Source organism: Harpia harpyja, chromosome 22 (genome assembly GCF_026419915.1).
Source record: "Harpia harpyja isolate bHarHar1 chromosome 22, bHarHar1 primary haplotype, whole genome shotgun sequence".
Taxonomy (NCBI): Eukaryota; Metazoa; Chordata; class Aves; order Accipitriformes; family Accipitridae; genus Harpia; species Harpia harpyja.
This window is the reverse complement of record NC_068961.1, coordinates 18,822,300-18,844,021: the sequence shown is the minus strand read 5'-3', so window position 1 is coordinate 18,844,021 and position 21,722 is coordinate 18,822,300. Positions and strand designations below refer to the sequence as shown.

Below are 21,722 nucleotides of genomic sequence, written 5' to 3'. Positions count from 1 at the left end.
GAGAACATGAACAGCATGTAACTTTGTTTTTTTATCCCTTTGCAATGGATTCTACTTACTGATCTTACTACAGAAATATACGTGTACACTAAAAAAAGTACATACTTTAACTGTAGTTTGGTTTCCATCTCCTTGTGGAACATGTTTGTGATGCTCTTAGTACTGCATTCTCCTAGACAATTCAGAACTTGGGATTTCCCAGGATGTGGAAGTCCCTGGGAGCGTTCACCGAGTACAGGATTCCGTAAAGAGAAGGTGGTGCAGCAACATGCATACATTGAGCATATAAATCTATGTCAAAAGTTGTTTTCAGTTTCTTCCTAAATCCACCACAGTGTATGCTGTTACGCTTTTGTTACGGTCTGCTTGGTATAAAACAAGACCAGATTACACAGCTCAGAGGTAAAGAGTGTAATCCTTGGAATAGGATAGGGTCATCCTATACTTTATAATCATGGGAGAAAAAACCCAGATGTATCTGTGGGCAATTAATTTTTCTCTGTTGCTTATAAATTTGATGACTAGCTAAGAATTTAGCCTCTAGCTTTTAGACATTGGAAAGTCCTGTAGTTTTGCTTAGGACTGAATCACAACAGCCAGCCAGGTTTCATTCACAGATTAAGGGAATCTTCTTCTGTATGCTGTCTTGCTGGGAACTGGTGATTATCCAACTAATAGATCTGCATTTTTAAGTCATTCTTGCAGAATTATATACAGATTACTGTTAAGTCAGGAAACGACATGAGTGTATCTTGTGGGCTTTGAGTTTGTTTTGGTTTTTTTTCTTCAGAAAGAACCTTTGGAAATTTTTGTATTGATTCATAGAGATACACTTAAATCAGCCTGCAAGATATCAGCCAATAATAATTTCAAATATATGTATTTTTTTTTTCTTCTCTATAGCATAAAGGGGCAGCAGATGTTTTGACATTCATGTAAGGTGTTACATGAAAATCTTGATTTAGAGTAATAGAATGTTTTCTAATGGGGGGGGGAGGGGAGGTGACACTGCATTTCAGGCAGAAGGATGATCAGAGGGCTGAATTTGGTGCTAGCAAACAGAGAAGTAATGTACATGGATAAAGTTTATCCTGGTGACTTTATATGGTCATTCTGCATTGCTATTGAATGAGGTAGTCTCAGCTGCTTCTTCCCATTGTGCGTGCTTAAGTGTTTGGGGCAGCCAGTTCCCTGGGTGAGGGAACTGATTTAAACTGAAACCTGAAGATTTTTGCTTGGTTAGGGAACTGATCAAGCTGAAAAGTAATCTGTCTCCTTGGACAGCTGCACAGATTTTAGTTCTACCTGGCAATGAGCAGCTGCAGGCAAGGTGAAGGGCAGGACTGTTGGTTTTATTGCAAGTATAGACTTTTTACGTGGGGTTAAAGTGATTCTGTATTAATGGCCTATCGCTTTGTAGCAAAATTCAGTTTAGTTGCAAAATTCAGTGTTGTAGTTATCCAGAGTTGTAGCTGGGGAAGAGGCTGGAAGGGAGTCGGTTTCTGAGCGAGTAGTAGGCACAGGAGGGAGCAGTGGGACTTGGGGCACATCTGTATGTGGCCCAAATCAATACAATTTAAGTCCCTTGTTAGTACAAATGTGTGCTTTCAATTAATGCTTTTCTTGGATGAAAGTACTGAGATACTAGTTTTCAAGTAAGCCTTAGATGCTGCAAGCAGATACTAATTTTGTTTAACAGATTAAGCAAAGATAACTTTTTGGTTTTGTTGCTCAGCTAAAGCCAGAGTTGTATTGCTTTTAAATTTTAATACAGTGGTTGTAATTTAACATCAATGTTGGTAGCTGTAATCACAGTTTCCAGCAATTTTGTTTTTCTTTTTTACTGGTCTCCTTGGTAGTCTTTCTCTGCTATTCATTATCTAAGAAATTCTCTCCTAATTAACGAGGGTTTGAAAAACTTTCATGTTGAAAAGACAGACTAAAGGTTAATTCAATTCTAAGGACTCTGTGTTCCATCCATTTTTAAAGCTATACGATAGAAAACCTAATTGATGTCCCTCAGCTAATTTGATAGAAGCTGCAAATTACTCCTAGCTGTAATAGGTTGTTTATACAATCCTAAATTAACTCAGTTATACAAAAAAAAATTATTCTAGCATTTTATTTGATTTATTTGATTTTAGATCTCTTGCCCCATATGTGCTTAGGTTGCGTATGCTACACAGTTAAGGACAATCATTAGGTAATCTTAGAAATCATGCTTTGGAGTTGGTATGCTTTTTTCATTTGGACATTTTGCCTAAGAGAGAGAAAAGACTTATTTCAAAACCATCCATTTTGAATCTGTTCTTGAGATTCCATGCTAGGCATTTCCATTCAGACAGAATTTTCAGAAGAATAAAAAGAATGTGTGCAAGGCTTTTTCTTTTTTTTTTTCCTTCCTTTTTGCATCTGTGATCAAAGAACTCCGTAAAACTCTCAAGTCTTCTGAAATCTGGAAGAATCGTTTGCATTGTTCTGCTAGAATATTTGGACATTGACATTAATTCTTTGTACGTAGTTCTGAAAAATGCGTGTTTTGGGAGTGGTGATTGGAAAGTAGTAGATGCCAAATTTTTCTTAAAGACACAAAGTTACTGTCATAACTGTTTTAGGAAATAGAGCAATTTACCTTCATAGAACTGAATTTTGAGTTCTGACCAATTCGTGTAAAGGCTTGTAAGCAAGATTCTTCAGTCTTAGTCATTCCTCTGCTTGCAGCAGATACTTGAGAAACTGATTGCTGCAGTGGTGAGGTGAACAAGAAGTTGTAGCTGAAAGGAACCCAAGGAAGAGGCTCAGGGGTAGGCTGGGTTTGGTAGCCAGCTTCCTTTTCTTTGTCTATTCAAACTGTCAGCTTTCATTTAACACCTGAACCATGTCCCCCGGTGCTATAAACTAAAACAATCTATTTTTTTAGCAGAGATATAAATACTTAATGTCATTTAATTGATAGGTAGGCATTGCTGTTCCTTTGAGTACTTCACTGTATGAATCCTTCTTTCTTGTTCTTTTCTCAGAATCAATTAATTTTGAGGGAGTATATGAAATAATCTGTTGGGTTTTTGTTAAATGATGCCAGTGAATGTATTTTTCATGTTTTGTGAAGCTTTGATATCAATTAATGGAAGAGTTTAGACTGCAGGGGAAGTTTTAAAGAGCTTATCACCAAACAATTTAATTTATAAAAGTTGTCACCTCAAAATTGAAGTCTTACACATTTCATATAATTTGTATCATTAATAGGTGAACATTATACCAATTATAGGCAAAGCAGACAGCATTTCTAAAACTGAACTACAGAAGTTCAAGAACAAAATCATGAGTGAATTAGTTAGTAATGGCGTCCAGATATACCAGTTTCCAACTGATGACGAAACCGTTTCTGAAATTAATACCATCATGAATGTAAGTAAATGACAAAAACATTGATATTTCAGTACTAAAGCATCACTCTCTAATGCCGATTCATGCCTGTTCTTTCACCATTATCTTGAGGTTTATAGGTTTGTATGTAACAAGTTTGTTTATTTTTCTCTCTCCTTAAAAAGCTCATATGTTTTGGGGTTTTTTTCCCTACTTGCAAATCTTCCTGTCCCTCTGCTGTTGATACCACTTGTTTTAGGAGGCTTTTTATTTTCTGGCTCAGCAACAGAAAAGAGGTTCTCACTCAGAAATACTTTTTCTAATTTCTGGATAATTAATATATAATTACTAAAGTAGATGGACAGATTGGCTTTGCTCTTTTCCTCAGCAAATACTACCTTACATCTGTTAGGGAAGATACTCCAGTGCCTCGTTTCTCCAGTTTTCTCTGGTCTTAATAATAGCAAGTTTTCCATCTGCTTTTTCCTTTTATTTAGTATTTTCATCTGAAATTAGGACAAATTTTCTCTGGGGATTAAAAGGTCAGATATAATTTTGGCTTTTTTACTATTGTCCTTTCAGATCCTCCCAGGAGTGTCTGCCAGCTTCAACTAAGCTTGTGAAGCGAGACGTCTTTGCTTTGAGCACTCTGTCTGTAGCTGCTGTTCATGTTCATATGTTTGTAGATGCACATGAACGTATGTTTGCATGTACTGGGGTTTGAAAGTAGGGAGGAGGAGCCGGTATGCCGGAGTGCCTGGCTCTGCAGTCCCAACTTCTGTCAGTTGTGCCAGGGAGTGAGGATGTGCAGGCTGTCATTCAGTAGCAGGTCCTTCTGCTGTGGGGCAAGGTGGTGGTCTGTTACTTACCCCTTTCATGCTCTGCTAGTGATTTGTTTTCCAGTTCATGGTATTTTTTTTTGGTTGGTCAGTTGTTGTGGGTCAGCACGCAGACAGTCAGTAGCCAGCCTGTATTTCTGGCCATTTGGCTGAGCCCGCAGCAGTAACCATACCTTGGGTTCAAACCTGTGATCATCTCATGGCTGTTACTGGGGATATGAACTGTGGCTGAATGCGAATCAGAGGGATGTGTTCTAGAGTGGCTTTCTATTTACTGCTGATACTCTTCCTAATGCAGCTCAGGATGTAGTCGGCTGCCTTTGCTGCTGGAGCAAACCTGCTGAATCAGGTCCAACCTGTTGTCCACCAGGAACCCCACGTCTTTTTCTGCAAAGTGCCTTTCCAGACAGTCGGCCCGCAGCATGTGCTGGAGCATGGGGTTATTTCTCCTGACGTGCAGGACTTGGCATTGCTCTCGTTTGAACTTTGTGAGATTCCTGTTGGCCCATTTCTCCAGCCTGTTGAGGTTCTTCTGAATTGGCAGCACACCCATCTGGTCTATCAACCGCTCCTTCCAGTTCTGTTATTGTAGCTTGACTTTTGTATCAGCAGTTTGACTAGCTACTGATCTCTTCAAAGTGGTTTTTGGTTTAAAACTGCCTGTTGGCTTTTCCTGAAGTGGTGTTTTTTCCCCCTAATTTATTTCTGAAGTGTTTGCTTTTCAGTTCTGACATAAGAATGCTGAGAGATAAGACTGTATTGGTGTGACTCTTACAGGGCCATTTGCCATTTGCCGTAGTAGGAAGTACGGAAGAGGTGAAAATTGGAAACAAAATGGTGAGAGCTCGTCAGTACCCTTGGGGCACTGTACAAGGTAAATGAATTCTCAAAGGTATTTTTACAAGATTTTTGTTGTTGTTCTTGAAGTATAAAATTCACCAATACTAAAAGGGGCTGGTATTATCCACTGATGCCATATTGATTGTATTTTGGATCAACAGTTTAAGGAGTTTAGCAATTAATACTTGAGGTGTGCACTAACAGGTAGTTTCATCAGCACTGATGCATCCCTGGAATCAAGCTATGAGATAGTGTATGTAATACTTGGGCAGGTTAGTACGGTGGCAGTGCTTCTAGCACTACCAAATTTCAAAGTTTAATGATTGTCAGTAAAGAGGGGGAAAAAAGAGAGAAATTTATCATTGTTCAACTTGAACAGGAAATCAGGATGTGTTGGAACATGTTCACTAGTATTTACAGTTAGTGCTTCCATGTGCATATTAGAAATTATAAGGAAGTATAAGAGGTATAATAAACAATGAGATACCTTTTCCTGGAAGTATAATTAGTAAACAAAATAAATGAATTTCAATGCTGTTTAAATATATTTTGACAATTTTGTTACTTGTGCATAATAATAAAATCTTCCTCTTTTAACTGCTTAGTGGAAAATGAGAACCACTGTGACTTTGTAAAGCTTCGCAAGATGCTTATTTGCACAAATATGGAAGACTTAAGAGAGCAGACTCATGCACGACATTATGAGTCGTACAGACGCTGCAGACTGGAAGAGATGGGCTTCAGAGACATCGGCCCTGAGAACAAACCAGTCAGGTAAAGGACTTCCTGTGCAGCATTTGCTTTCAGCATCCAGTCACTTCACATTTGACTGTATCAACCCAATACAGAGCAGGGCTCATACATAGAATAGGTTTTCTGAGAGGGAGAGAATTTTTTTTTTTTTTTAAATCAGAATAAGTATGTAGCTGTTCATTCAGTTATCTTCATGGAGAAGTATATGGGATTATATGAGCATTGCTATTAAAGGCATACAAGCTAGCTGTAGTTCTGAAATCTTTTAGAACAAACCATTTTAATTTTTGTCATGGAGAATGTCAGTTTTCTTCAGGTACTTTATGCCTTTTAAATTATTTTCATCACATATTAGCATGCTGTTTTGCTTTCTGTCTTAATAATGTCTGATTCTGAACAACGGTTTGGCTGGACTCAAAGTTCAGAAGGAACTGAAGCAAAAAGTTTTACAAAATCATTGGTTACACTGTTGGCTTCCCACATTATCTGCCATAATAACAAATGTCTAGCCTTTTCAGGTCAAGAAATCTCTTGCTAGACTGTAGGAAGTTACTAGAGGACTCCAAAGGAAAGTTAAGCAGAGGGTTGGAGACACTTGGTTCTTTCATGTAGTAAAGCTGCTTTCTGCAGGAGGTATTTACAATTTCTATATCCAGTTTGTTTAATCTTTTATTTCCAATGCATGGGACTGTATTTTGTAAGTGGTTAGAATCCTGATGGGGAAGAACTGATTCTTCAGGAGTTGTTCAAGCCTTCACAGTTCAGCAAAGTGCTATTATTGCATAGTCATGGTGGGAAATACCGACTTAAACCAGACATGAAAACAAAATACGACTTTGCATTAAAAACAGTTTCTAGTGCTTTGAACCAGCTGGTTTGTTTACTTCTTGTTTTACTTAGTCATCAGACTGTCTTTACCCATTCTGTTCTGGGAAAAATAAATTACTTTTAAATGGCTTCCCTCCAAATAGTTGTTTTTAGTGGCTTAAATTCTTTGCTTTCACCTGTAGTTTGTACAGAAGTTCTAAGGCAGCTGCAGTTACAGTAACTTGTAGAGTGTTGATGGAGCAGCATTTCTTTCACTTTGACTAGGTCTAATTTACATATTGTTCAAAGAACAATAATTAAATAAGATTAATGTGGCCAAGGAGGATGTTGGATATGGGCACTTTCTGAAGTCTTAATGTCAAGGCACATTTAAAGATTAGTTCATTTAGATGATCTTGAGCTGACCATGAATCACAGTGGTCTCTTGACCTTTCTCTTGACTTAACAAGAAAGGAATAAATTCTTTTCATGAATAGAGAACCAAAGGTGAATGAGGTTTAAAACCAACTGAAACTGACCATAGGCTTTTCATTGGGTTTAGGTTTAAGTTTAAGAACATACACTAACAGCTGATATCTTGTTATCTTTGTCTAGGGAAAGCTTTTTTTAGAGATTCGTACATGGCAATATTGACTGTAGTACCTTTGGCTTTTCTGAACTTGAATTTCACAATGTACAGCCATCTCAAGATAAGAGTTAAATTATAAAAATTATCATCCACAGAACTGTTTTCTTCCACAAACACAAGTATTGTCTTTGTGAAACCCCTAAACAGTTTGTATTTTACTAATGGTATTAAGTGGCAGGTTTGTGATGTAGCTATGTCCACATACTAAATTTGGTAATCTGAATTGGGTTATTTTATGTAAATTTAGAAAATTTCTGCTAGACTGGAATAATTAGCTGCTTTTACTGCACTGGGATTTGTAGCATTTGAACATTGACGCTTGAGTAGCTAACATGGCCTGCCTTTTGGCATGTTGTGAAAAAGCTGCCTATAAAGTTCCTGTACCATGCTTTTGGATTTAAAAGTACAACAGTAGTTTATTCATCCAAAATTGTACGCCACTGCAAAGCAAAACCAGTAATTCTTGGATTTTCAGCTACCTTGTGAGACAGGTTGTGGGCAGACATCTGTAAAGGCTTTTACTCTTACATGTGGAAAAAACATGTTGGCAAGCTTTATTTTTTTATGGGAGACAGGAAAGAGATGGTTTCAGCACACAGTGGAAAAATATATTTGCAGCTTTATTACTAGGTATGAGGAGGGGAAATAAAGATAGTAGTAGTCTGAAACGACTGTCTTGTGTACACTTTTAAAAATACCTATTCCCTAATCCCATATTTTTTGTGAATTTGCATGATAATAACTTTTTAATTTGCTTATTTGCAATTGCATTCTAAGAATTAACTTTTTCATTAACTAGATTTCCAGGGAGAATGAAGTTTGCATGATCAGTCTGTTAGTCTCTCCCTAATAACATAAGAACCAACTCTCCATTTTCAAACTTCAGTAGAGGGTTGGATGCTTCCAGGGGGATTACACCGTTAGTGTTCTCACTGCAGCAAAAGCAGAAGACCTCTGCTCCTACCAGTTGTTGGCCAGCCAATGTACATTTGTTGTCAGTAAATCATTACCTCTGAATGAAGTACTGTCTTTTGAAACTCTTGGGAGCTTGGCAGTACTGCAGTAGGATGAGAAGGTCATAGGTGATTTGGAAGTAGCTAAGGCTACTGCACGTGAAAGATCTATGCGAGTACTCACCATAAGTAAAGAATATTTAGGAAGTATGGAGGGATATGAACTGTATAGTTAAAAAGGTGTAAGGATGTAGGCAGGGCTTTGGGTATTACAATCACTGAGAGAATAGAACATAAAATCATCCATAGGAATTTGGGCTATTAATTCTGCTGCTTTCAGGACACCTGTTTTATACTGGCATTTTATCAAACCATTATTTATTTAAATTGGATAACAATAATTAGCATAACTTAAATTGATGGGTAATTGGGAACTTACTTAATCTCATTCATATACCGTGCAAAAACAGTATACAGAACTTTTTTATGAAGAGTTCAGTCTTGTAATGGGGTATCATTCCAAAAGGTCATGAGAATTACAGTCATGTATGTACCATAGCAGGTTAAAATAACATGTAGTAAAGCACTTTAAAAATGAATAATCCACCATACGGTGCTTCAGGGAATAAATGGAATACCATCTAAGGCTAAACTTAGTCATATAGGTATAATTTGGTTTCCAAGCCATGAAAAGCAGCCAATCAGCAATGGGCTTGGAAAGCCTGTTACGGCAAAATTTATGTAATGAAGTCAATGGATAGCAGAGTATTTGGGGGGATGGTTTATGCATTTTATACAGTATCTGTTGGATGTAAAATCCAGGAAGTGCTTTTATTATCATTTTTTAATACTTAAAATTGGGATTTGCATTTCTTTGTTGTTGAAAAGTAAACATAGACCTTTTTTGTGTGGATGGTCTAGTCCTGCCTTTTTGATGGTCTGATTATGTCCATTAGGAGCATGAATTTCTAGTTTCAGGTCAATCTCAGCAAGGCATAATTGCTGAGATGTCCTAAATAGAAAAATTGGGGATAGTTGGAAACAGAAATCTAGACGTGAAGAGTGCTTCCAGCCAAACAAACTTCTAAATGTATACACACCTAGTAAGCTTAGATGTTTGCAAGGGAGGAGAGGATTATTTCTATTTTGAAGTTGGATGTTTTCTAGGGCAATTTTCCAATCTAAGCTATGTCGTTGCTTAAGGGGACATTCTTGTTTTGAAAGAAGAAAACTAATAGGCGAGGGTCTGTTGAAAAAAGCTGAAGATTGTTATTCAGGCTGTATGCTTACATATTTGGATTCTCTGATGTTAATAATTCTCTTGTTTAGTTGTTTTACTGTGCTAATAGTTACAATTTATTCTTCATCGTAATTGCAGTTAAAGATAATTGTAACATAAACATCTCAGTTTCTCAACATGTGAGCAATCCTATATGCCATGCTTTATTCCTCCCTGAAACTGAGATATTCAGACCTTGCAGTTCTTGAACAAAAACATGTTTATTTTTCAGTCTATTTTGAGGATGATGACAGAAAAACAGGAAGGATTCAGTAATGTGAATAAGTTTATACGTAGAGGAAGATTGATATGACTCTAGTTATCTCTTCTAAGAAAGGAAACCTAATATCTGAAAGGCTATTAGACTTCTTCCTTAAGAAGTCACTTGGGAATGGAGTTCATCTGACCGACTGCAGACCTTTGCATTTGAGCTAAATATTTTAACCTCCTTATGGTAAAACTGAACTGCATCCAGAATACCTGTTTTTCATGCCTCCACTGGGAAAATGGTAATTATTTAGATATACCACATCCTTAGTGTTGCTTAATATCAACTTACGTAGTTCACTGAGTCAAGGGACCATGCTAAAAATACCTGCCAGTAGTTAACTTATAAATTGTTTAGTTTTTCTGATATACTGTAATTGATAGTTAAATGTTATGCAAAGAGTTACAAGTGTAGTTTTCAAATTTGAAAGCTTTTTTACATTAAATGAACAAACTGTAAACCATTGTGTAAATATCTGTGTTGTTCAAAGCACACAAACATTGTGTTCCACTGAGAGCTGAATTCACTTCAGTCAGAGTCTTTATTTATGAACATAACATGTTTGATCTGCATCTTTATATTTAGGCTTCCATGTTCTAAGTCTTACGCAGATAGAAAAACTGTATGTCACAGCTATGCTTCTGTAGAAAGGTAGGTGATAGTGCTGTTATGAGGTATGTAATGGATTAGTAAGGTGTAGACTTTACAGTCCCTTCCTTTCCTCCAAATCCTCAATAAGAAGACATTATTTAAATAATTATCTTTAACATCTTAATTTTGCAAATGGGTTTTGTACAGGGTATAAAATTCTAGAGGTCCAACCCAGAAGAATGAGGCAACCTGTGAATTTGATTTTCATAATGTGCTATATGAGAAGCAGTAAAACCAGTCATCAGGTAAACTGAAAAATGTTTTACAGTGAGCAATGAATGCAGTAATGTTGAAAGGGTTGGCTGAATACCTGGTGAACTATTTTCCCCTCCTCCCCAAACCTCCTAAAACCAAAGACTGTTTGGATCATTATGTTGCTGATATGCCAAACACAGAAGAGGAAAGTTTGTTTTAATTTTGTCTTTGTGATTTCTGGAACAATTCAGTGCAGGGGGAGGGGGGATTTAAAAATACACTTTTATTTGTCCTCTTCCTTATACATGTATTGATTACTTAGTAAATCCAGTGTCTTCAAAGTTAATCTTTTACTAATTTCAAGACAAAATTGCCTTTACCTGATAAACTAGCTTAGGTTGAGTCTAAAGATGTCCACATAATGAAATGAAGGTGTGATTGCAGCATGTTAGCTTAGTTTAGCACTTGCTCTAGTGGCTTTATTTCACCCAAAGGCAGCACGTTAGCTAGCAGAACTGACACAGGGCACAAAAGTGTGTATAGTGAGATTGCTAGCACTTGAGAAACCTGTGCTGTAGCTTTATTGTTATTACATGTGCTGTCTAAACTGAAGGATAGTGTGAATTAATACACCTGTGTGAAAACCACGCCATTGTTACATGCAGTGGGTATAATTTCAGCATGACCTAAGTTACTTCACAGTTGATTAAAATCCCCCACAAACCCAAAAAGGTGGTTGTCTGAATTTGTTTTGTTACAATGTATTGCTCAAATAAGATAGAATAGGAAAAATGCTCTGACCTTGAGTTCTTACAAACATTAAGTCTGCATGTGCGATTTCAAGACAATTCTTCTCTCTCTCTAGATTATATTTTTAATACAAATAAGAAAATTCAGGACTGGGAAACTGCCCAGTCATCGCAAATTTAAATCTAGAAGGGAGCTGTTTAAGCTTACTGTTGCTCTAAATAATTAAGTTTTTAGATGTCCTTTTTTGTAAGTCTTTCCATTTATAAACTCTTTTAATAGAAACAGTAAAAGATGAGACTTATAAACTGCTACAAAAGTGTGTATGTGTATTAAAAATATAAAGTGAATTTAAATATTTGATATATATTTATTTTACATCAGAGTGGAAGGCATGAGATACGTGGCAAAGGACAGTAACTCATGATAGCTGAGTGGGGCTGACTAGTCAGCACTCTGGAAGCGTTAGAAGAGATGAATGGTGTAAGAGAATAGCCCCAGAATAAAGAGCTAGAACATTATCTATGTGTTGATCTGTTCATAAGCCTGATGTCCTACAAGATCTGGACAGATCCTTTTGTTTTTGTAAGAACCATTAGCACAGCTCTGATCCACCAATTCTGCCTCTCCGGAATTTTGTGACTGAGAGAAGTTTGTGGTAAATATTTTGTTGGAAGAACTTGTGTCATTAAGCAGGTACGCTTTTCAAAGGTAGTGTGCCCTTTGGTGTATGAGATACATGTGTATACAAGCTCCATTTCTTTTTCCCTGAAAAGCAGAACTTTTTGTGCCAGCACTGTGGCGATAGCAGACCCTGAAAATGTCAAACCTGTAGTAGTATATGAATAAATTACCAGCATCTTTTAATTTGCTTTGATATACTTTGATATGAAAAAAGTTTCTCATTTTCAAGCACCTGTTGTTTGGAGGAAAAAAATTGCTGTGTACTGAAATGTCTAGCAGAGTAACTTTTTTTTTTTAAAAAGAAAGGAAGGGAGGCATAGATTTAAAAGTAAAGAAATGTTTTAATTACTTGCTGTTTTGTTCTGTTGCCAGATACTTGCTCAATGATCTGAACTAATATACACCTTCTATATAATTTCAAATATAAGTGTGGTATGTATGCGGTATATTAGCTTCTGGGAGAGAGGATTCAGGAAAAAACAAGCAGTCTTGAGGTTTTGGCTGATGCATGTTGGAAAGTAACCCTTTCTTTTGAATGTTGAACTACTTAGGAAATTGTATTTATTCCATATTAATGTAACTCTGCCATATTTAAATTTTGACATTACATAAAGAGAGTCCTATATATTTTTAAGGTCCTGTTATTTTCCTTCCTTTTATATAGCATTAATCAGTTTGTTAGTTGTGTTAATGCTCCACATGCATTGGTTTTGTAATGTCCTGTTTTAAGACTGAGGTTTCACAATGCAGAAATCTTGGGTGATTTTTCTGGCAATTTCAGTGTCTTATTAATAAAAGTAACTTAAAGAAAAAGGTTATGCATGTTGGAGGCAGAAAGTTAAAACTCAAGTCTTTTAGAACATGAGATTCCTAAAGTGCTGTATTTACTTTGAAATGTAAATTGCCCAGGAGCTGTTAGCATAAATAATTTCACTCAGGGTTGTTTGCTTCTGTTTAGGTTTGTTTACGAATTTTTATGTGGGGAGCTGTAGAAATTAATATTTCAGATGAATATTAATTGTTTAAATAATGTTCCAGATTGTTGGTTTTCCACATTGAATAAAGCAGCGTGCTGGAGACTTGCTTACATTTTTGTACTTCAGTCTACAGGAAGCCTATGAGGCAAAGAGGCAGGAGTTCTACCTTGAGCTGCAAAGAAAAGAGGAGGAGATGAGACAACAATTTGTGCAGAGAGTGAAGGAGAAAGAAGCAATATTGAAAGAAGCAGAGCAACAGGTAAGCATGCTTGTCTGTCTGTCTTGAGTTTGTTTGCTGAGATTTGGAACAGTTAAGTTCTTAGCAAAATCACAACTAGTTGATTTTTATAATTTCCTAATATTTTGAGGGCAGTAATGCTTAAAATCAAAGGCAGATGGATTACACAGATTGGATTAGCAGATTGATTAGACGCAAGCAAACAAGAGCACAAGTCTGACAAGGAACAGCTGAGGGAACTGAGGTTGTTTAGCCTGGAGAAAAGGAGTCTGAGGGCAGACCGTATCGCTCTCTGCAACTACCTGAAAGGAGGGTGTAGCGAGGTGGGGGTTGGTCTCTTCTCCCAAGTAACAAGCAATAGGACAAGAGGAAATGGCCTCAAGTTGCACCAGGGGAGGTTTAGATTGGATATTAGGAAAAATTTCTTCATCAAAAGGGTTGTCAGGCATTGGCACAGGCTGCCCAGGGAAGTGGTGGAGTCACCGTCCCTGGAGGTATTTAAAAGATGTGTAGATGTGGTGCTTAGGGACATGGTTTAGTGGTGGACTTGGCAGTGTTGGGTTAACGGTTGGACTTGATGACCTTAAAGGGCTTTTCCAACCAAAATGATTCTATGATTCTATAAATGGCAGTCTTTTTTTGGAAGGAGGGAGCTTATGGTTTAAAGGCTTTGGTGGGTAGCTGGGACAAGTCAATAGAGTAGGGTGTGATATGGTGAAGTAAGAGAGTGATGAATATAATGGTTGCATGTTTCTTCATCTTCTCTAGCAGTATGCTGAGAAACATCAGTATGCCATAGCAGCACAGTAGGTGCTTCTCATGCATTAGTTGCTGTGTAAAACCCAAGATTTCAGGAAAGAATCCCATGGGTTGTTTTTCAGCCCAAGAGAGTGGGGCATGTATGTTTGTATGACCTCCAGGTGCAGTTAATAAATATAAGCTCAACCCTCACATTGAGAGGTTTGAAAGTGTGGGGGAGTTGTTTTTGTTGTTTTTGTTTTGTTTTTAAAATCTCATCCATTCCCAGCTGCCTTAAGAATATTTGGAGATGTGGAACATTTCTTGAATATGTTGTTGAAGATTTAGTCCTGTCAAGCTGGACTGGCAAAACAGGATCTTCTCATCTACTTTCTGCCAGGCTTTATCATGGTCATGTGTATTTATATTCAAACACTGGTTTAATTGAAATTGGAAACCTGTGTATATTTATTAATGTTCTTTTCTGTACCTCAGTCTCCCAGCCAAGATGTAGCAGTTTTTGCAAGGTGTTCAGATGCATGTTTTAAATAAGAAGGCGGCTTAATACTTTGTTTTCTAAGTCTGTTAAGTCCCCTGTGCTACTTGTGGAGAAAAAAAGTCAGGTTCAATCCTTCTCACTATAAGCCTATCCAATTGGAAGAATACTTGGCCATCCATGTTCAAAGTAGGTTCAGCTAGGTCTTACACAGTATCTGTGGTACCCTTTGATGTTTTCCTTCTATGATTTATACCAGGTGGTTTGTGAGCTCTGCATATTGCAAATGAATTATGGATATTAGTTTTCCCAGTTCCTGGTGTGGGAAAGTGACCATGCAGTCACTCCTAAAGAACATTTGTGATATACTCTTGCTGCTTGTTCTCCAAGAAGTGTGTATGTGTATCTGGAAACTAAAAAACCCCCAGGAGTTTCTGTTGTACTTAAGATTGCTTTTGCATCCTTCATTTAGAGGAAACTTGTAGGTGCAATGTGCAGCATTACCACTCCTGATGTACAGTCGCTTAGGACCTTAGTGTTTCTACCCTGAATGTTTTTATTGGTATCTTTTTATTGGCACCTGTTTTTGCAGTGCATCTGGTTAACTGTTGCAATGAAATAAATAAATAGTGTACATACACACATACACACACATTTATAAAATCTGACAGCTCTACTGTGTAGAACAGGTATACTGTTAAATTTATAATTTTAGTTATTTCTTAGTTCCTTCTTTGCAAAAGATGGAAATAAATCTCTCTGATTTCTATACCAGTACAGCTGCACTCAGATGGCGTTACAGCAATACAGATGGGTACAGAAGCAGGATTCTAGGAGAGTTTGTGCGTGGGGAGATGAGAGGTGAGGAAGGGTGGAGAGAATGATAACCCTTTGGTTATCATGCACAAGTTCACAGGAGGTTTAAACTGGTAGAATGCATCTGGAGAGTAAACTCCATTAATATGTCAAAAGAACAATCAAAGAAGAGTTACTGCAGAAAAGCAGTTACCTTCTTGCAGCCCACAAGTAACTCCGCCAACCAGACTTACTGTGTGTGTACATATTAATATGTAAATGTAATCAATATACATATTAAAATAATATATATGAAAATACATACCTGTGTAACTAAAGTATCTATGATTCCTTGCCCACTTGGTTTTAGGGAAGTAGATTCTACTTGCTAGTTACTGATTTAATCCTTCTGTTGGTAATTGTTTCCTCTCTGAAGGCCTCCTTATTTTTGATATAATAAAGATATAGTAAAATCTAGTAGGAAATCTAATACTCACTTAGTGCCTTCCATGGTTTCCACCTGTACTTTGTGTGTAGTAGCCTGGCTTCTATGAGAACAATCTGGTATGAATGATTATTTTTCTAGATTGCTGGTTTTTAGTCTTATCAGTTTTAGGAAAGAACTGCAATTTCTGATGACTTTTAACACGAGGTAGGTTTTACTGTTTAATTGCAGAGGGTTTTTGTATTGATATCACCACCTTGTGTTACTAGTTGGAAATACTATTTTTTGTGCTTTCTTTAAACAGGTACAGACTAAATTTGAACATCGTATGCTAATGCATCAAGAAGTGAAACTGAAATTAGAGAAAAAGAAAAAAGTTCTAGAAGATGAAATAGCTATGTTTATTGAGAAGAAAGCTAATGCTGAATTACTCCAGTCACAAGCATCTGTCTCTACCCCTGTTGTTAGTTTGAAGAGAGACAAGGACCGCAAAAAGTAAGTGCTGATGCTAGTCATCAGAGGCAGCAATAGAAAAATCCTTCACATATCGCTTTTATAATGCAAATTTCAGTAATCTTTTAGAAAAGATACAAAGATGCTCTGTTCTGTTATGTGATAAGAAGACAGAAGTGTGTAAAATACCCTCATGCTTGCATTTACTTTTAGAGTAATTGCTGTATGTTTTATGAGCGCTCTTTCTTCTTTTTTTTTTTTTTTCTTTTTTTCTTTTTCCATGAAGGAACCAAGGTTTTCGGCTTGAACTCCTGTGCTTTGATGTCAGAGATGAAGAAACTGTGAATGTTCACGAACAGAGCGAGAGGGAGAGGGAGAAGTTAGAGAGGGAGAGAAATTCACCCAGGGAATTCCAGAAATAGTATTTGATTGCAGCACTCAGGTTTTGAATGTAGGATATGTCAGTTTTATGAAGCAGTCTGACTGCTGCTGTCCCATAATACTAGATGTGTCTTCCTAGTACAGATTTTTGAGAGGAGACATTGATAAAATTGGCTGTAAAATTACACTGAGTGCAGAATATGACCTGATAAGCATTTTACTTTCTTCCCTCCCACCCACTTTTTTCTTTCTCCACTTCCAAAGGAAAACCTCAAATAAATTGCAAAATTTCAGAAATGTATTCAAAAGTGGTCTTCAGAATAACATGCCTGACTTCTTCATATATAAACATTGAATTAAATTGAATTACATTTTTTTCTCCTCTAAAAGCAGAATTAACTTACTCATTTCCTTTCCTGATAGGTTACCACTTTACTGCCGATAACATTTTGTTGATTACTATCTCACTGCACTTGAAAGCAGATTCTTTGGTACAGAAATTATTCATAACTGCTAGATTATGAAAAACCGTAGAAGCTGGATGGGTTCGTGCATTTCCACAAATATCATCAATACAGCTTTGACATTTTTGGAGTGTATGCTATCGGCCTGCTTGTGTTTTTGCCAAAATTTATTGCATTTCAAGTAATGTTACTGAGTTCCTTTTCCTAGACTCCTTTTTCTGGATTTACATATGAAAGTGGAATTCTTGGTAACAGAAGTCATTACCTGCACTATTATGAGTAACTCTCAACTTCAGAAAATTTTTAGATTTGTTTTCTCTGTTTTAGCTTTATTTCTTCAGAATATGTTACAGTTTACATGCTTGTTTTTGTTTTTCAGTTCCAGCTTTACGTAATACTGATGATAGAAGAAACAATATTGGTAATTTCTCTTCAGGAAGCAATGATTCACAGTGTGCTTTTGGAGGTACAGGAGTTGCAGTTTCTTACTAAAGGATTTGGAAAATATCTCTTGTGGCTGCGTGCTGCAAAAGAAGAATTTTGAAGTATGATCTGTACACATACGGTGCGGCAATTGCTGTCATTGCCATCACGGACTTTCTGTTATGAGTCTGCCTTGATACGCATTTGCCTTACATACCTGTGGCCGGCTTGCTTTCATTTTAAGTGCATTGTACCAAAGCAAATGTCCCCGCCATAAACAGTTCCATTCATAATATGAATGCTGTAGTACAAAAGCACTCAGTGAATATATCCACTACAACCTTTCTAAAGAGTTATTTTCATATGGTATGGTGTATTAGTTTACTAAATATTATTTAATACAACTGTTGACATAATTCAACCATTTACTGATTTTGCTGACAGATTTTGTTTATAGGCTTTATGTACAAGCACTGTCCCAAATTTCGGATATGATCTTTCTAATCCAAATTTATTGAGATGTTTTTGCAGTGCTGTACTGCTGCGTGATAGTTTATCTGACATTACTAACTTAATATGGAAAGTACCCAGAACTTTTTGATGCTTGTGACTGTGGTGTTCAGTTACGGCAGAGGCTGAACTTTATAAAAACTATTAATTACAAGAGCTTCAGGTTAAAACTAGTTTGAAATGTTTTTTATATTTTCAGTAGCCATGATAACTAATGGGAAACTGTAAGAGGTGCAGTTCTCTGAAGCTGTTTTGTGCGACTCTTTAAAAATGAAATACTAACTTGCTAGAAATAAAATACATCGGTTTTGCTCAAGTGTTTCTGTTGTTCTGCTTCCTCTCCCTCCCATGTAATTAAAAACAAGGATTAAGATTTCACATTAATCTGAAAAATATAAATGTTTTGCATCTGTTTTAAATGTCTTAAGTCATTTATGGAATGGAAAAAATAGGCGATTTGTGCATACTGTGCCACAAAGGCAATACGACTTGTGATATACTTGTCATATACCACTGTACTTGCCATAGAATTACAGAACATCTCAAGTTGGAAGGGACCCATAAGGATCACCGAGTCCAGCTCCCTGCTCCTCCCAAGACTACCTAAAACTAAACCATATGACTAAGAGCATCGTCCAGATGCTCCTTGAACTCTGACAGGCTTGGTGCTGTGACCACTGCCCTGGGGAGCCCGTTCCAGTGACCGACCTCCCCTTCTATTTTACTCACACAGTGATGCATATCATTTAAGAATGTTTTCCTTCAATTCTGCAGCAAGGGGAAAGAATAGATGCTAAGGTGTATAAGCCCTTCATTGACCAGGAAAGGGTCAAACTGCTAATTCAATCAGCTCCATAGGCACAGCAGTCTGTAACATAGGAGGGAAGGGTTAAGAGGAGATGCCCGTTTAGCTGCTTCTTTCAAGAGAAGAAAATGGGCCCGGGCCATGTGCCCAGTGCCAGGGCCTGTGATTGCTGTCTGATTGCTCCTTCCTGAGCAAAGTGTAGCTTGATGAAAGACTGTATTTTTTTGTTTGGCTTTGTACCATCGATTGGTCTGTTTGCATCTGTTTGATTAGAAACAAGGGATGCGTCGTCCTTAAAGGAGGTTAACAGCCAAATGAAGAAAAAAAAAAAAAAAGCATTTTTTGAACTAAGCAGTAGATTTGGAAGTGTTAGCAAGTGATCTTGAGCAGGATGTAATGTGTACTATCAACGTTCAGTTATCCCTGCGTGGGTTATCCAGGCCCGCTGATGTTAGTTAGCTCAAGCACAGCTTTTCATGAGCGTTACAAAACTGCATCAAAAGGCAGATTTAGCTGTCCATAGCATGGCCACTTCGCCGAGGACAAAGCCTGAGATGGTTTAGTACTGTTTGACCTAGATAGCTCTGTGCCCGGCCAGCTGGGAACGGTGTACCGTAGGGATACCACACGTCTCGGTCAGAATGGGTTTATGTATGTTGCACGTGTTGGCCGGGCAGGACTGGGCAGCAAAAGAAAACTGGTGCAGGCACCTGGGCAGGTCTTTGGAAGAGGTGAGCTGAGGTCACTTGGTTTGTTCAGCTTGGAGAAGAGGAGGCTGAGGGGTGACCTCATCGTGGTCTACAAGTTCCTCGAGGTGGGCAGCAGAGGAGGGGTGCTGATCTCCTCTCCCTGGTGATCAGTGATAGGACGGGAGGAAAGGGACTGAAGCTGTGTCAGGGCAAGTTCAGACTGGACGTTAGGAAAAGGTTCCTCACAGAGGGGGTGGTCGGTCACTGGAACGGGCTCCCCAGGGCAGTGGTCACAGCACCAAGCCTGTCAGAGTTCAAGGAGCATCTGGACGATGCAACATCATCTCTAGATGGAAAGGAAAATACTCAAAAGAAAAATGACTAATTTTTCAAGACCTTTCTGACGACTTGTGTAATTCGCATTCAGTGTATCACTGCAAAAAGTAATTTACTGTAATTCATAGACAGGTAAATTACCTAACTGGATTTTTATAAGGTACCGAGGCATCTACCTCTCCTTGTTTTCTTTACTAAATATATTTTTTAAAATCCAGACCCTAGCATCAAGGCAGAAAAACACTGATAGCTAGATATAGACTAAAGCAGAAAAAAAGGCTTCAACAGGATTTTCACTAGGGTGCGCTCAAAGAACATGGCTTTTGCCTTTGGAGACAGGACCGTGGCACTGAGCAACTGTGTCACTGGTCCTGAGCAACCCCCTCTAGCTGAACCTGCTTTTATCAGGGGGGTTGGAGTAGGTGATCTCCAGAGGCCCCTTCCAACATCAGTGATTCTGTAATTCTGTAACTCATTGAGCACGAGCCTTTTTTTTTCACAGAAGAGAATATTAACCTATTTTCTGTAGAAACAAAGCTGCAAGCACAGGAGGCAGTTTAAAAGTAAGTGCAATGAGAGCTCTGAGCTCATGTGGTTGATTATATCTGCTAGGGCATTAAAAAGCTGAAATCAGTCTCTATAGTTTGAAAACTTAAGAATACAGCTGCATCTCATTCTGATCTAAAACCTTTTTAAAAGACTTCCCAGAAATGTGTGTGAAAATACCATATTTTTCTTGTTGGGAAATACTACTGAGATGTATTGGGGTAGTTTCTGGGTGATCATCCTGTGAGCCTTAAACTTTCTGAAAAAGAGTATGATGGAGCTGCACAAATGTCTTTTGGCATCAGATCTTTAAGTATCTCTTTATTTTGGGGGTACCTGTACTTGCGATCCGTAAGTAATCATTTCTCTTGGCACTTTTATGTATCACAGTTTATCAGTGTAGTTTTCATAAACAAGGAACCCACCAAACTAATGACTTCAGAATTAAATTCTGTCTTCCAGCAGAAATTTGCCTTTCTCTGATTTTCATATCTAAGTGTGTAGGATTTGGATATGTTCCTATTTATATATACAAACCCATAAATTTTTTATAAATGTACATACACAGAGAGATGTATCTCACTCCTATGTGTCTAGATATGTGTATATGGATATATATAGATCACTCACAAGAATTGCCACAGTTAGCTAAGAGCGGTCCCCAGGCTGTGCGATCCCTGATCAATTCAAGAGACTATTTTAGTGCTTAACGCTTGGTCGTGGTGCCTGCTTGGCAGTTTCTCCATTCCCTTGTGCTGGGAATAGGAAATCTTTACTATCCCATTGGCCTGCACACTTTTGGAGGGCAGAGCTCTCGTGGAATTGTGGAGCTAGTCCTTCCTCCTCAGGAAGACGTTAACTCCTTCACCCGAAGCTTCGAAAAGGCAGAGACCCTGGTAGCCATCACCCCTTTGGAGGGAAGAGAAAATAATTAGCCTGTTTAGAAAAAGGGTCCGAGGGTGCCGGTATTTGCGTAGCCTTTTTGGACTAGATTTTTCATGGCTTCTACTCACGGCTGTTTTGTTGAGATGGTGGTTATTTGGTTAGTTTGGGGAATGCCAGAGACGGAGTTCCGTTCCGCCTCGCGCTGGCGGTGTGAAGATGCTCGGTCCTCTTGGCCTTCTGGGGAAACGTGACGATCCCGGTGCATTTCCATAGAACAGCAGAGCTGAGCTGTCTGACGAGGTGTGCAAGCAGCCAGAGAGATGAGACACACAGGATTCTGTCACAGCCTTTCCTCTAACGTTTGTTAGCCTCCCGTCACGCCGTTAAAGGCTCATTTGACTTGCAAGCTCCAGTGAAAAATTCTTACTAGCTGCCATCTAGAAACTCAGCAGGCAATACTGAGGGACTGTGCAGTGGAATACAAAATACCGGTGCTGTTTTATGACTCTG

At 37.9% G+C, this 21,722-nt stretch overlaps 1 protein-coding gene across 4 annotated transcripts in view; it reads left to right on the top strand.

The window, feature by feature from the left end:
• SEPTIN10 (septin 10) overlaps positions 1-18,370 on the top strand; it is a 30,330-nt gene extending 11,960 nt beyond the window's left edge. For 2 of the 4 annotated variants that reach the window (XM_052773775.1, XM_052773776.1), the window contains 6 exons: positions 3,247-3,408; positions 4,983-5,079; positions 5,651-5,819; positions 13,135-13,267; positions 16,025-16,215; positions 17,398-18,370. In XM_052773775.1, the coding sequence (XP_052629735.1) occupies positions 3,247-3,408; positions 4,983-5,079; positions 5,651-5,819; positions 13,135-13,267; positions 16,025-16,215; positions 17,398-17,413 (768 nt within the window). In that variant the 3' untranslated portion in view covers positions 17,414-18,370. Of the gene's footprint in view, positions 1-3,246; positions 3,409-4,982; positions 5,080-5,650; positions 5,820-10,339; positions 10,406-13,134; positions 13,268-16,024; positions 16,216-16,459; positions 17,377-17,397 lie in introns of those variants that run through there. The other 2 variants (XM_052773779.1, XM_052773778.1) reach the window with 2 other exon arrangements.
• The last annotated feature ends 3,352 nt before the right edge of the window (positions 18,371-21,722 follow it).